Below are 17,084 nucleotides of genomic sequence, written 5' to 3'. Positions count from 1 at the left end.
ATACCCTCTGACGAGCTCTGCATATCACATCATATACTTGGACCCACCGGGATTGCTACGGTAAGATGCCAGTCAGCCTGAGAGACCAATTTGGTGATATGGTTCACCCATGACATGTTGTGACACCTGGTGATGTCTCGGAGCTCCAAGGATAGCATCCAGGGATGGTTTCAAGGATTGCCCGAGTAGGTGGGGGAGGGGGAGAGATGAGTGAAAGCAGGCATATTCCAAATTATTTTTTTTCCCGCAGATGATCTACAGAATTCGATCATGGCTGAGGTTGCTTTGGATGGTGTTGCTTTTGCAGTCTCTTATGTGATGCCTGAGCTTTTTGGGATCAGCGAAAGGAGACGATGTTTAAACTGGCCTTGTGGATAGGACCCTGGTCATCCTTATTATTGTTCCTGAACAGAGATGTTGAATGTTTAGTCTTGGTGTCCATGGTGTCCTGTGTTTTGCAGAATAATTTTTCCTTTTTAAAATTATTATTTAAAAATTGATTTTTCCCCAGTTATTTAATTATTTGCCAATTACCAATTGTTTATTTTTACCAATTATGTTTTTTTCAATTATTTAATTTTTCATATGTTTAATTATTTAAATCGTTGAATTTTGTTAATTTTCAATTTTTTTCTTTATTAAATTATTTAATTTTTCATACATGCTTAATTATTTAAGTAGTTTAATTTTTTTATTTTCAATTTTTTTATTTTCAATTATTTACTTTTCAATAATTTTCTTTATTATTATTATTATTTTTTTACAATTTTAAATTATTTAAATATTTTCAAATTTTCAATTATTTATTTTTCCCCATTTCATATTTTAATTATTTTATTTTTCCATTATTTTATTTTTTATTCCTTGACTTTTTCCCCCCATTATTATAGCTCCCGAAGGAAGGCATGAAGTGTTTCGTGGGGGGGGGGGAGGGATTGGTGAAATGTTTACTTTTGTGTTCTGTCAGGCTTTCAGTGATTTGGCCTGTTTAGCTGTACGCCATCCGTTAACTTGTCAGGTAGTGCAGACTCTTAGGGGTCATGCTTTAACCAATGTGCATCGTTATTGTTGGGTGCTCTGAGGCTCAGACAGTGCAGGTTTGGTGGAAGTGTTCATTTGCCTCCTTATCCTGAAATGAAGTTTCAGTGAAGTTTCTGTTTTCATTGGGGCATGCATCGCATTAGGCTGACATGCAATTATGTTTGGGCCAAAAGGGAAGGAGTGAAAGCCAAAGTGTAAGAGCTTTAGGAGAATTGAAAATTGTGCATAAATGGACCTTTGCAAAGCATGTGTATCAGCTTGCTTTAAGCAAACAATTTTCTTTTTCTAATTTATTTTTAGCTTGTTTAAGAAGGAAATGGTTGTTGATACAGACCTGCATTATATGCCACAAATGAATTGTTTCTTACATTTCTCCGTCGAGATTGGTTGATTGATAAAATGTGGATTTTGTTTACACTTTCAATTGTCACGCTTGTTTAAGGAGAATTGCTTTGCTTATGAAGGCATGCTGTGATTGCCTTGTTTCCTTCATGGATCTCTTTTCAGTTTGGATTGATTTTGAGCTATCATGATTTGACGTTTTTATTTATTTATTGATTTGTAGCATTTATTTTAATAAAAATCTTGGTTGGGTAGTAATGTTCAGGAGAGCTGGTGTTTTTGTTTCCGTGTGTGTGTGTGTGTGTGTGTGTGTGTGTGTGTGTGTGTGTGTGTGTGTGTGTGTACGTGCGCGCGTCCCAAATACTGTTGACGTCTCAGTGTAGCTTTATGCTGATGAAAGAGATGAAACAGCTGATGCACTGGGACCATCGACTGAGGATCAAGCCCTTGAAACATGCCCGGTAATACATTCTGAATTTTCGTTTATTACGATTAATAATTTAACTTCAAAGGAAGACATCAGACCATATGTTTTCAGTGACAGAACAAAACAAAGAAATACAGACTCGATACTTTGTGGGACTCAACACAACCAATTAATTACAATATTCAAGCCTTACTCCAGCCCATGTAGAATTTGACCTTTCACAAAAAGGGCAGGCTGCAATAACCGACTGTCGTATTTATTACAGAAATTGATTTTGCGCAGTGAACAGAGTCACTAATGCAAATGTCAAGCTAACCCAGAAAGCAGCGATTAAGCAGATAACTGATATGATTTGTAGCTTAATATACAGCACCTGCAAATACGTCACGTTTAGTATGCACCACGACTATCGGTGACACAATCTCAACAAAGAAATGAAAAGATTTATTTATCTTCCTGTAAATATTTCCAATCTGTCAACTTGACAGGCCTGTAACTTTAATTCATGCAGACTGTCTCTTCTCCAAAATCAATTCCTACTAATTGCTGCTGCTCATGATTTAATTACTGCTGAAATCGCCGCTTTTACCGAGTGCCCGCCATCAAGTGCGGCAGATTTGCCCAAACATCAGAGGGGAATACGAATGCACATTGGAGGAATAGAGCTCTGCATTTCGCATCGTAATCCATCGTAGATGGGTACTGAATTGGGTTTTTGTTTAACGTGATTTGATCGATACATAATCCGAGCAACGTCAATGTGCATGAATTCCCAGAAAGGAACAGCAACAAGAGCAGTCTTATGAATGAAAAAAATTCACATTGAAAACTTTACACCATTTTCGGATTGCTTATTACTAAAATTATCTTCGTAAACGATCAGCTCATCAGGTTTGCAGTCGAGCAACATTTGTAGCAAAGAAAGCCTTTATTTATTTTTGAATGTCTCCAATATTATTGAGCCTCGGCTCAGCTGTTGACAAGCGAGTTTCTTTCACGGAGAGAATTCTCACTTTGATCCTCAAGTATTGCCGACTGTCTATAATGGCTTCCTTTGCAACCCTCTTACCCTTCCTCCATCCATCCCCTCCTCCTTAATGATTCCTCCAGGAAACAGGCAAAGGGCCACTGTGGAAATTAAAAAGCATCTGCACAAGAATGAGCCTCTTTGACCAGCTTGAGGAAAGGGTGGTTGAGGGTGTTATTACGATTACAGCGACAACATAATACAGCCTTGTTACAAGGCCGCGGCCACGACGACGCTTCTATCACAACCATAAAAAAAAATTTTCGGAAAGAGGCCAAGCACAAGATAAATAATTATCAGGAATATTAAAAAGTTTGGCCTGTTGTTTGAAGAAAAAGAAAAACGGAATAGACCACTTTACAATCTAAAGCACTCAAAAGATGTTTTTCATTATTGCTGCCAGAAGTTAAGAAAAAAAAAAACTTTGGCAAAGAGTTGAAGTCATTTAAAATTGCAGCAAAGATAAGGGTCCAGTTTGGATGCAATGATTTCATTCCAGTACCACTTATGTCTCCAAAATATAATAAACCCACAGTGGCATTCATAATGCTTTTGGCTTCTCTGAGAAATCTGCCGGTGATGAAAAAATAAGATAGTGTAGCGTGCTGGACAAGAGATCCAAAGGAAGACCTCCAGAAACTTAGTTTGTATGAGACCAATTGTATAGGAGATTGCAATGTTGTAAGAGTGTATTGGACCTTCGCTGTAACGTGCCCACCATTGTTTCCGGCCGTAGCTGCCGCTTCACTCCACTGTTCAGCCGTGGAGACAGAAAACGAGCGCTGATGCAGGCCATCGGGTCGAGACCCGAATGAAGCGAGCCCGATGCCACTGACTGAACGCTCTGCGTGCACAGAACCTGATAAACAAACAAACAAACAAAAGCATGTCAAATGCACCATATGCTGCAAATAAGGCAGAAAATCATTGAAATAAACAAACAAACCAAGAAAAAAAAATCACAAATGTGAGATGCTATATCGATTACGCAAGCTTGTATTAATCATCATCATCAACATCAACATCATCATCGCACGGGATATGAGGATGATATCCTGTGGTGAATTCCGCTCAACACCTCCACATTAGTTGGTTTGCCTTGGTTGGTACATGGTAGTTTTAAACCATAAAGGAACGTATGCTGGCTGTCAGTGCTGGGTGAAGGTTTCACTTTGGCAAGATTTGTCCAAGTTATTTTTAAAGTTTGTTATAGATGTGGATTCCACCAGGGAAGTTGAGAAGATATGTTCCAATGCTCGATCACTCTCTGACTGAAGAAACTGCTTCTGAGCCTACACCTGGGATTGAATGTATTCTTGGGATGACTTCTGGATGAAGTGGTGGGGTGATGCAATCTCATCCTTTTATGATCTAGAAAACCTGTATGATGTCACCTCACCAACATCTGTAACTTCGAGAGTACATATACAGGTGTCTCGATCTCTCTTGATAGGGGAGAGGATGTATGGGAGGGGGCTAATTTGGTTGCCCTTCTCTGTGCCTTCTCTAATTTATTGCTGTCTGCTACATATCTGGGATAGCATACCGAGTTACAGTATTTCAAGATGGGTCAGACAAGAGACTTGAACAGCAGTGGTTATGTAACTTCATCCAAGGTTGTGATGGTAAATTATATTAGCCAAAGTGTCTGGTTCAACTCGGTGACAAGTGGAGACGTGATGATGAAATGTTAGGTCCTTGTCAATTGTGATGCCTAGATCATTTTCTTGAACTACATTTTCAAGCCCATTTCCATTAATCATTTAACACTTGTTGACAGTATCTTTTCCAAGATGAAGGGTCTTGCATTTGTCTATGTTGAAAAGAAGTTGCCATCACTAAGACCACTCCACTACCATGTCCAGATATGCCCAACAGGCAAACTTATAGAGCTGATGATGACACTGTTAAGAAAGATAAACAGGTTCTCAATTGTCTTGGTTATTTAAAGACTGAATATATGACCAGGATTCAGTGATGACCCAACTCTACTGTTTGGTCTGTTATGGTTTCCTTGCAACAAACCTGCAGGTAATTGGGGCACGATTATGCTGCTGATGTCCAAGCACCTCAACATGGCGGAATTTGGAACATCACAAAGGTGTTGCACGAATCTTTCTTCAAAAATAATCTGGGGCCGTTTAACTTCAAATCCTTCATATCAAAGGGGTCCTTAACGCGCGTTCTGGTACATTGAAAATATAGTGACCGCGAGTTCAAAACAACTGAACAGAATGTTACACAACTTGAGCCTTTGAGATTGGTTGGTGAGAAGGGAATGTTCAGAATTTGATCAGATTTATTAAAGAAAAGCAACAAGTTTCCTCACTATCCACAAATGTAAGTAAATGGGAGAATGAAACCTTTTCATTAGGGTGTTGTACACTGAGTACTTAAATCCACCAAAGACTGCATTAACTTGAGAGTTCATAGAACACCTTACTCCACATAGGTCTTCAAGTATATAATTCCAATGAAATAAAACAAGCAAAAACGACGTAAAATGTCATAGCCCTCCTTGTTTTAGAAATTTTGCTGGATGGAGTTAAAGGGCGAGCCCATACTTATGTACAACTAAAATGGCCACCAGTCTACCAGTTGGCCATCTTTGATCAGATCACAAAATGTAGTGAGGGGCATGCGTATGCCATCACATACTGTACTTGTGCCAAGTTTGAACAAAATCGGACCATACATGTCTGAGAAATGGATGGGGACACATATGTAACAAAATTGCTACCAGTCGGCCATCTTTCATCTGATCGCGAAAAAAAAAAAAATGACATTCTTATGTAAGCCATCATTTGTTTTCTGCGTACCAAGTTTGAACAATATCGGTAAATGCTTCTCCAAGAAATGGTTGAGGATGTGTTCAACACAGGTTATTTTTTTTACAATTGAAATGGCCACCAGTCTTCCAGGAGGCCATCTTTGATCAGATCACAAAATAAAATTAGATGCAAATGTACGCCATTGTGTACTGTGTGCATGCCAAGTTTAAAGAAAATCGGACCATGCATGCCGGAGAAAAGGTTGGGGCACTTTTCAGTAAGAAAATGGCCGTCAATCGGCCATCTTCGACATTATCTCAAAAAAAAATGACGTTTTCGAAAACTATCATTCATTATATCTCTGCGCCAAATTTGAGCAGCATCGGTAAATGCATGTTCGAGAAATGGTTGAGGACATGCTCAACATCGGGTTTTTTACAACTAAAATGGTCAGTCGGCCATCTTAGATTGGATCTCGAGAAAAAAAATGATGTGCGTATGTAAGCCATCATTCGTTATCTGTGTGCCAAGTTAGAACAAGACCAGTAAATGCATGTCCGCGAAATGGTTGAGGATGTGTTCGACACCAGGGGTTTTTATTTTTATTTTTGACAACTAAAATGGCCACTGGTCAGCCATCTTGGATCTGATGTGAAAAAGAAATGACTTGCATATGTATACCATCATGTGTTGTCTCTGTGCCAAGTACAAATAAAATCGGTCCATAAATGTCATAGATATGGCTGCGGACGCGCGCGCACGCACACGCACACGCACACGCACACGCACACGCACACACACACACACACACACACACCAAATCCATAAGCTCCTGTTTCGGACTTACGTCCATCGTGGGGCTCATGATTTAAGGGTCTTAATAATAAAATAAAAATCTGGAAATTTAGCGCCATTGACGCAGTCTTCTGCACAACCTTATCTAATACGTCCAAGTAATGCAAAACTGTAAGTCTTGGAAAGCGAAAAGAAGGTGATTTGTGTTCTGCAGTATTCGAGTATCGAATCAAATTTAAATAATATGAAGATTTTGAAGGTCGTACAATAAAATTAATTCCAGAAGTTTCCCGCCGTTAACGCAGTGGCTATTACATCACCCAATCGAACACGCTACACGAGTTATTCATGCCTGTTTGTGACCTATATGACGTCCTTAAAACACCAAATTTCCTGTTTGCAATGATTTTTAATTTTCTTTAACTGCCAGGCAGGCAGACAAATTAAAAAAAATATTATCTCACTCCTTTTTGGGCATGTGCGATCAGGACGAATTCAGAACCAAAGTACTAGTAAACTACAGCTTCATTTTCTGATTCATGTTCCGATTCATGTTCAAAATATAACATTCAATTTTAATCAAGTTGTTCCTCAAATCATTAACTGACATTTGTGGATGGATAGTCAGAAGGATGGACAGACAGGCAGAAGTGAACCAATTGCTTAACCCCGTTTTTCACTTCACGTGCGTGGGGTAATAAGTGCTGCAGTCTCAACAGCAATAAGTGCTGTTTTTGGACTGAATTTAAGGAAAATGGGACAAAGGAGAGAAAAAGAGAGAGAAAGAGAGAGAAAGAGAGAGAAAGAGAGAGAAAGAGAGAGAAAGAGAGAGAAAGAGAGAGAAAGAGAGAGAAAGAGAGAGAAAGAGAGAGAAAGAGAGAGAAAGAGAGAGAGAGAGAGAGAGAGAGAGAGAGAGAGAGAGAGAGAGAGAGAGAGAGAGAGAGAGAGAGAGAGAGAGAGAAAGAGAGAGAGAGAGAATGAATCATGAATGGGGATGATGGCAGAAGGGAATATGGACAGATGATGCTGCAGTCTTGTTTCTGAGCAGGATAAGTAGACTTGCTTGCTGTTTTGACAGCATGGAGACGAGAGATATTTTGAATTCAAACACATTATTCCTGAATGAAAATCCACAACTGCCAACGATCAAGTGGCACTACAAAATCGGCACGAATGACAGTAAATAAAACTAAAAACTGTGTTATTTTAACCATTATCACAACTACTCTGCACCGTTCAGAGCACATCTTGGTTGTGTTCATGAGGAACGAATGTTTATGATCCATCAACTTTTGCACAAATATTTTTCTTCTGCAAAAACAAGATCTGAAGGAATCCTTCAAAGGGCTAACATAAAATATCAATTTCCTATAGACATATGTTGCTATTAAACGTAGTGTATTTAAATCCTGTTGAATGGGAAAAATCGATAACCTGTGTCACTGGTGAAAGTCATACAAGATATCGGGTAAGTGGGCTTCCTATAGGTTCGAGAAAGGAACCAAACATCATGAACACAGGAATAAGTCTGGTTCGAGGTTAGGGTGGCTGTCTTAGGATCTTAGCGTCCTGAGCTTGAGCCCCTGTCGGCCGCTGAATGAACACCAGGTGGGGTTGACTCGGCCTGTCTTCCTTCTGAGGCCGGAGAAATGAGCACCAGTGTACTGGAAACTGGGGGCACTGCATAAGCGGCACAGCCGCTGATCCCTTACCAATGATGGAACCAGCAGCCACAGGCTGCACACGAGAGTGTGTGTGTAACAAAGGAATAGTTGAATGTTAACAAGTCTGTGAACAAGTCGTACAAACTACTCAAGTCAGGTCTGGTAGAGCTTAATGGTCTGACAACAATTACCTCAAACCCATACGGCAGCAGTTGGACTCTTGCATCCTTCGATAATTGGTTAATTGGATCATAAAACTAATTTGTTCAAACAGTTCCGGCATATCGTTAATTTCTTGGCCACTGTCGACATCATCGTTTCTCATTAACTAGAGCATCATCTAAAGTAGTCCGATAATAAAGTCAAGACGCTTGCAAACTTTGCTGAGAGTTCTCCTTTAAAATCTGATGTGAAAAATAATATCCCACTAGCATAACCCGCGCTCTGCGCGACATGTTGGGGTGGGTGTGTTTGAGAAAGGAACTGATGCATAGTATCAGGAGTAATTTTACTTTAATGCAGTAAGTGGAATACGATTTCACTGGTTCAGAACCATTTTATTGACTTTTTTTTGTACCATGCACCTCATATGGTCTTTGAAATAATGTAAGCCGAATATCACGTTACTCGAGCGCAAAACAAAGTCGAAGATAGCGCGACACGAAACCACAAACTCGGAAATAATATATAATATTGAGAATTCCGAAAGGTGCTTAGACTGCTTCCATGTCGCAGCACTTGGATGAAAGACTTCACATCGGACGAGATGCTCGAGCACAAAAAAATGTCGACTGCTGTACTTTTAAATAGCCTCGCGATAGAAATCTTGGAACTGGGAACATTTATACAGCATCAAGCAATTCCACAATGTACGAGAAGGATTAAAATCTCCCCAAAAGCATGAACATATATTGATAAAAGTTTTGGAAAGAGAAATAAATGCAAGAAGAAAACAAGAAATAACTACATTTATTGCCAGACTTAACCATGTGCAAGAGTTCATAAGGGTGTGATTTGCTGAGCTCAAATAAGCACCAATTAAAATACCAGGCTTGGCTTGAAGTGTTGCTAATGATTAGCAAGTAATTGTTTCATTGACATGGCACTTCCAATTGAAGCGCAGAGGGCCATTAAGGGAAAGAAAAATTGAGGCAGATGCACAGGGGTCAAAGGAGGGAGAAAAGTGGGATAATGCTGAGATGGAGGTGGGGGCGGTGAGTAGGGGGGGGGGGTTCTAAATTTTAGCTTCTATAATTTATAAGGACATCTAAATATCGCCATAACATGTGCAAGTTTTCCACTGGAAAAATGGCTGACATGCAACATTTATCCGACCATGCTCTATGGACAGGACAAGTATGGTTCTTCCTCTGAAAAGTCTCCTTTGTTCTTGCGATTTCTCGAAAAAGCAATCCCCCACTCTCTGCTCTGCAAGTGCACGCAGCACAGCGGTAGTTTTTGTCATCACCAAATTATCTGCTCTTGGTTTCGATTACCAGGCAATCTGATCCGAGTGTTAACTGTATTCCGAAGGAAGTGTGGCGATAACCGAACGGAGGGCAGCACAATGTCTTTTTGGAAAGGGGGACTTATAGCGATATTGTTCCACAGTTTAATGTGTATGGCACAGTGGAATTATTCAAGCAAGATAAGGCCTTTGGGCTTATACAATGGACCAATACTACAAGATCAGGCTCTGTGCCCTCAAGGACCTGAATGGTTTATTACTTACATCGGCGGAATTCCCATATGCCCTCACGGGCTATGAGCGAGCGCACAACGATTCATGAATGTCTCCATATCTAAGAATTTAACCCCGGATAGGTCAACACTCCATCGCAGGGTGCTCAAAAGCAACTTTGAAGCGGGCCAGGAATTTAGGATTTGTTTGGGTTACTGGCACACAATAATCTTCTCGAATATTTGATGTCACGAAGCAAATGCAGGCAGACGGAACCACTGGGTTCATATTATCCTGCCAAAGGAAGGTGCATACATTGATGCACCTCTCCCCTCACGGTACGCCGCTGTTCATCAACACAACGGAAGTTGTGGACTTTCAGTTCTGGGCAGTTCTGTGATTAAAGGGTTGAAACTCCAGTGATTGACGGTTCCCAGCTTATGATCCAGACAGTAATTGAATCGGGCAATCAATAAGCTGAAGGAATTCTTCATATATATATATATATATATATATATATATATATATATATATATATATATATATATATATATATATATATATATATATATATATATATATATATATAACCATTTTGTCAAAACACATTCAAAGTAACCACAAATGTGGGGAAAAACAGTTAAATGATATAATGGCAATGGTTTGAGCTACATACTACATATAATACAGGAAATACAGTTCGTCTTGCTTTATGTATCGAGGACAAACAAAGCCATTGTCCCAGAGGAAGAGACATTTTTAAAAAGTTTGGCAAGAAATTATGTCCAGTTGTATCCACAAAAAAAAAAACATCTCGAAAAGTCAGTTTTCGCATTTCAATGGCAGAAACACTCCGATCATCATGTGATCCCTGCTTGATGAAACAAATGTCGGACAAACACTTTAAAATCAAACTCCCAGCTCGTAACACAATATTGGGTGCAATTAACATTGTGAGAGCACATGACACGTGAACCCAATGTGAAAGAATTAAAAAAAATAAAATAAAATAAAAATTCCACGAATGTAAGTTAAATCTTATTGAGCGACATACATTCCTCGTTACCAATCTTCACGTTATGAGGCATCGCGTGTGAACATAATGACAGTGATGAAGAAGTACGGCCTTGATATGATTATCATGACTCCGTTTGTTCATGCAGGCCCATCATCACCTACACGCATGTTGTTTACGGGCCGAGACTTTACTCAGCATGCCAATGACACACAGGTGCGAAGTAAGTGGTGTTACATGATCAGTGCAGCTTCGAAGGCGCATTAACAGATTTCATTAACCCTTTCTGGACCAAGGGACTCATGTGTCCCAAAACTTTAAAGTGGTGTTTCCCAGATACTTCCCCTAAAATTTTAGATTACTTTATGTTTGTAAATTCACAAACACCGAAGCTAACACTGGGTAAGAGGTTTTTCATTTTCATAATTTTTCTTTTGTTATTTTGTTGATTCGAAAAAAAACTTGTATTTTTCCATCATACATACTTCTAAATTTCAATTCATTAGCCAAAATAATTCGGACGAACAACTCCCTCAGAATGAACGATCAGGAACAACTCGCTCAGAACAACCGATCACAAACAACTTCCTCAGAACAACTGATTACGAACAACTCGCTCAGAACTACCGATCACGAACAACTCGCTCAGAACAACCGATCATGAAAAACTCGCTCAGAACAACAGATTACGAACAACTCACTCAGAACGATCGATCACGAACAACTCGCACAGAATGAACGATCACGAACAACTCGCTCAGAATGAACGATCACAAACAACTCGCTCAGAACAACCGATCACAAACAACTTCCTCAGAACAACTGATCACGAACAACTCGCTCAGAACAACCGATCATGAAAAACTCGCTCAGAACAACAGATTACGAACAACTCACTCAGAACGATCGATCACGAACAACTCGCACAGAATGAACGATCACGAACAACTCGCTCAGAATGAACGATCACAAACAACTCGTTCAGAATGAACGATCACGAACAACTCGCTCAGAATGAACGATCACAAACAACTCGTTCAGAATGAACGATCACCAACAACTCGTTCAGAATGACCGATCACGAACAACTCGCTCAGAACCACCGATTACGAACAACTCGCTCTGAATGACCCATCACAAACAACTCGCTCAGAATGACCCATCACAAACAACTCCTTCAGAACAACCGATCACGAAAAACTCGCTCAGAATGACCGATGACGAACAACTCGCTCAGAATGACCCATCACAAACAACTCGCTCAGAATGACCCATCACAAACAACTCCTTCAGAACAACCGATCACAAACAACTCGCTCAGAATGACCGATCACGAACAACTCGCTCAGAACAACCGATTCCAAACAACTCGCTCAGAACAACCGATCATGAACAACTCGCTCAGAATGACCCATCACGAACAACTCGCTCAGAATGACCCATCACGAACAACTCGCTCAGAATGACCGATCACGAAAAACTCGCTCAGAACCACCGATTACGAACAACTCGCTCTGAATGACCCATCACAAACAACTCGCTCAGAATGACCCATCACAAACAACTCCTTCAGAACAACCGATCACGAAAAACTCGCTCAGAATGACCGATGACGAACAACTCGCTCAGAATGACCCATCACAAACAACTCCTTCAGAACAACCGATCACAAACAACTCGCTCAGAATGACCGATTACGAACAACTCGCTCAGAACAACCGATTCCAAACAACTCGCTCAGAACAACCGATCATGAACAACTCGCTCAGAATGACCCATCACGAACAACTCGCTCAGAATGACCGATCACGAACAACTCGCTCAGAACAACCAATTCCAAACAACTCGCTCAGAATGACCGATCACGAACAACTCGCTCAGAACAACCAATCACGGACAACTCGCTCAGAATGCCGATCACGAACAACTCGCTCAGAATGACCCATCACGAACAACTCGCTCAGAATGACCGATCACGAACAACTCGCTCAGACCAACCGATTCCAAACAACTCGCTCAGAATGACCGATCACGAACAACTCGCTCAGAACAACCAATCACGAACAACTCGCTCAGAATGACCCATCACGAACAACTCGCTCAGACCAACCGATCACGAACAACTCGCTCAGAACGACCGATGACGAACAACTCGCTCAGAACAACCGATTCCAAACAACTCGCTCAGAATGACCAATCACGAAAAACTCGCTCAGAATGACCGATCACGAAAAACTCGCTCAGAACGACCGATTCCAAACAACTCGCTCAGAACAACGGATTACGAACAACTCGCTCAGAACGTCCAATTACGAACAACTCGCTCAGAATGACCCATCACAAACACCTCGCTCAGAACTACCGATTACGAACAACTCGCTCAGAATGACCCATCACAAACAACTCGCTCAGAATGACCCATCACAAACAACTCCTTCAGAACAACCGATCACGAAAAACTCACTCAGAACGACCAATGACTAACAACTCGCTCAGAATGACCGATCACAAACAACTCGTTCAGAATGACCGATCATGACCAAGTTGCTCAGAATGCCCGATCACAAATGACTCACTCAGAATGACAGAGCACGATGACTTGCTCAAAATGACCGATCACAATCAACTCACTCAGAACGACCGATCACGAACAACTCGCTCAGAACAACCGATCACGATCAACTTGCTCAGAATGATGTGGGCAGTTGTTGTTGTTGTTGTTGTTGTTGTTGTCATTGTTGAATTAAATCCGCGCTGTCGCAAAAACACGTTATCAGAGCAATCGTTATACAAGGGTCACCTGTATATAAGACTCATGGAGGAGTAGAGCAGCACAAATTACAATACACATGCAGACAAAAACATGAGACAACTCCAGAGTAATTACTTCAGACAAACAGCTCCTGAACATGGGGGGGGGGGGGGTGGGGGGTGACGTACCTTCCTCGGGCACATTGGGTACTGGGGACGTTATCTTTGTCACGTCGCTTTTCTCTTCACATTCCCCAGAGCAACAAAGGAGAATTTTCTCCCTCCCAATGGGATGCCAACCCATGAGGTTTATCTGCACTCTTTCCACTAAATGCCAAGCATCAAGCAAGGAAGCAGCACATACGTTTTTTTTTAAGCCTTTAGTATGACTCTGCCAGGGTTGGAATCGAACCGCTGACCTGCCAGACTCGGAGCGGATGTTCTAACCAGAATGCCACCAGTGGAAAGCAAAATGTTTTGGTCTTTGAATAAATATTTCACTTCCTGATATGAGGCAAATATCCATACATGATATCACTAGAGTCCTGGTAGACACCATGAAGTGATTGTCAAAGCCACAACAGGGAGCATATTTGAGAGGGAAGCCCTGAAATGACGAACAAAATGAAAACACAAATTAATGTTAAATAAATAAATATTGTCGAATTGTTTTTGTTGAAGTTTTGCAACAACAACATAATCCAATTACATGGACAACTACAAAATAAGCCACTTACACAGACATCACCAACAAGAAAAAAACTAGAGTGGAGTAGATGGCACGTCATCGCAAATCCCGACGCTTCCCACCTTACGCAAAGTGGAAAGATGGCAAACAGTTTCATCAGGAATGACTCAATGTCAAATCTTGAGATAAAAGCATCTTCTGTTTGGACCCCAGTGGCCCCAAGTCCCCACCCCATTGGGCATGAACCGAGGGTAAAATCTCAAAAGTCGTTACATATTTCATGCATCCCCAATGTTGATTGCATATACAAAGTTATATTTAAAAAAAATGTTAAAAATAATGTACCCATAATTGCATTTTTGGTATTTGACATTTTGACCCCACCCCAGGTTCAGGTTATTTGTGGTTCTGGAGTAGTTCATGTTATTTGTGGTTCGGGAGTGGTTCAGGTTATTTTTAGTTCAGGAGTGGTTCAGGAGTGGTTCAGGTTTTTGTGGTTCAGGAGTGGTTCAGGTTATTTGTGGTTCAGGAGTGGTTGAGGTTATTTGTGGTTCAGGAGTGGTTGAGGTTATTTGTGGTTCAGGAGTGGTTGAGGTTATTTTTGGTTCAGGAGTGGTTGAGGTTATTTTTGGTTCAGGAGTGGTTCAGGTTATTTGTGGTTCTGGAGTGGTTCAGGCTAGTTGTGGTTCAGGAGTGGTTCAGGTAAATTTTGGTTCCGGAGTGGTTCAGGTAAATTTTGGTTCCGGAGTGGTTCAGGTTATTTTTGGTTCTGGAGTGGTTCAGGTTATTTGTGGTTCAGGTTATTTGTGGTTCAGGAGAGGTTCAGGTTATTTTGGTTCCGGAATGTTTCAGGTTATTTTTGGTTTCAGAGTGGTTCAGGTTATTTTGGTTCTCGAGTGGTTCAGGTTATTTTGGTTCTCGAGTGGTTCAGGTTATTTTGGTTTTGGAGTGGTTCAGGTTATTTTGGTTCTCGAGTGATTGAGGTTATTTTGGTTTCAGAGTGGTTCAGGTTATTTTGGTTCTGGAGTGGTTCAGGTTATTTTGGTTTTGGAGTGGTTCAGGTTATTTGAGGTTCTGGAGTAGTTCAGGTTATTTGTGGTGCAGGAGTGGTTGAGGTTATTTTTGGTTCAAGAGTTGTTCAGGTTATTTTTGGTTCAGGAGTGGTTCAGGTTATTTTGGTTCTTGAGTGGTTCAGGTTATTTGTGATTCTGGAGTGGTTCAGGTTATTTTGGTTCCAGAGTGGTTCAGGTTATTTTGGTTCCAGAGTGGTTCAGGTTATTTGTGGTTCTGGAGTGGTTCAGGTTATTTTGTGTTTCGGAGTGTTTCAGGTTATTTTGGTTTCGGAGTTGTTCAGGTTATTTTGGTTTCGGAGTGGTTCAGGTTATTTTGGTCTCGGAGTTGTTCAGGTTATTTTGGTTTCGGAGTTGTTCAGGTTATTTTGGTTTTGGAGTGGTTCAGGTTATTTTGATTTCGGAGTGGTCCAGGCAGGATTTTGAAATCTGGACAGAGCTGTTAATTACCGCCTTCATACTCTCCATCAAAAAAAAAAACATTGTGGGATCTTTAACATCCACCAAAAATCAATGCTGACAGATCGGTCACAAGCTTGACACCCCCATCCAGGAAGAAGAGTGCACTTTTGAATGTCAGGCCTTCTCCATGAATCACCAGTCTGATAATTTGTAGGCTCATCAAGAATAAAACCCAGCCTACAAAGCTCAAAGTCATGCACTTCCTTTGTTTCAGACTGACATGCCAACACAGGTGGACACAAACGACCCCTCAATTCCTTTCCTTCATACCTTGCCTAAAAAATCCAACTGTTGCAGCGTTTCTTCTCTCCATTCTCTTAATTTGCCTTTTTTGCATCCATCAGAAATGTGTTTAATCGCATCTCTGACCGATATCTTTAAAAAAAACCTAGTTTGCTATGCGTGTTCACTTTCCATCAACCATTCCTTTCTTCCAACTTCAGTGCCAACTCACCCATCTCAAAGCAACCATCACACTCTTCTCCCTCCAAGCCTCCCCCTCACCTCTCTCAAAAACTCCCCCCTCACCTTTCTCCCTCAACTCTCGCCACTCACCCTTCTCCCACCATTCACCCCCTCACTCATCCTTCTCAAAGTTTCCCCCCCCCTCTCATCCACCAAGCTGCCTCCTTCCCCTGCCATCTCACCTCCATCTCATCACTCCACCTCCTCAAATCCTCAACTGCCTCCTGCCCCCTCTCTTGCCCCCCTCTCCCCCAGCTCCAAGCAGCCATCAAACTTATAGACTGGTCTCCTATCGCTACTTTCTCCAACATCAACTCATCCTGGGAATTCTTTCAAAGAAACTTGCTCTCCCTCATGCACAGATTCATCCTCTCTCGTCTTCAGTTGTCCTACCCTTCCTCCCGCCCTTGGTTCACTGAAGCTTGTGGCGAGGCAGTTGTCGTGTAACAACTTGCCTTTGTCTCATGGAAAGCAAACCCAACTGAGAGTAATTTCTGTTCCTTCCATAAAGCTCGGAACAAGTGTGTATCTACCCTCAGGAGAGCCAGAAAACAACATCTTTCTGAGCTCAAGTGTGAACTTTCAAACCTCTGTCCCTTCTCAAAATCCTGGTGGTATCTAATCAAATCTGTTTCTGGTGTATATCCCCCCTCCAGCCCCTCCATTATCTCAAATGGACACACTGCTGATTCCGCACGTGAAAAGGCTGAATGCCTAAACTCGGTGTTTGCATCGAAATATTGTGTCCGAAACCCATCACTTTCTCTCCCCACCTTACCCAGTCACACCCAATTGTCCCTCGACTCTGTGTCCTTTTCTCCTGATAAGGTGGAGAACTTGCTGTCAAACCTCAACTCAGATTCTGCAACCGGTCCAGACGGCATC

General features: G+C 41.2%; 1 protein-coding gene across 1 annotated transcript in view; it reads right to left on the bottom strand.

Moving 5' to 3' along the window:
• The window catches only part of LOC147027508 (uncharacterized), a 410,973-nt gene that overhangs the window by 173,461 nt on the left and 220,428 nt on the right, over positions 1–17,084 (bottom strand). Inside the window, exon 15 of the mRNA XM_085876519.1 lies at positions 3,556–3,696. Within this exon, the coding sequence (XP_085732645.1) occupies positions 3,556–3,696 (141 nt within the window). The remainder of the gene's footprint in view (positions 1–3,555; positions 3,697–17,084) is intronic.

This window comes from Eptatretus burgeri, chromosome 4, assembly GCF_056783735.1.
Source record: "Eptatretus burgeri isolate ZD-2024b chromosome 4, Ebu_testis_v1, whole genome shotgun sequence".
NCBI lineage: Eukaryota > Metazoa > Chordata > Myxini > Myxiniformes > Myxinidae > Eptatretus > Eptatretus burgeri.
Note: the sequence above shows the minus strand (reverse complement) of the source record. Positions and strands in the feature narration are given on the sequence as shown.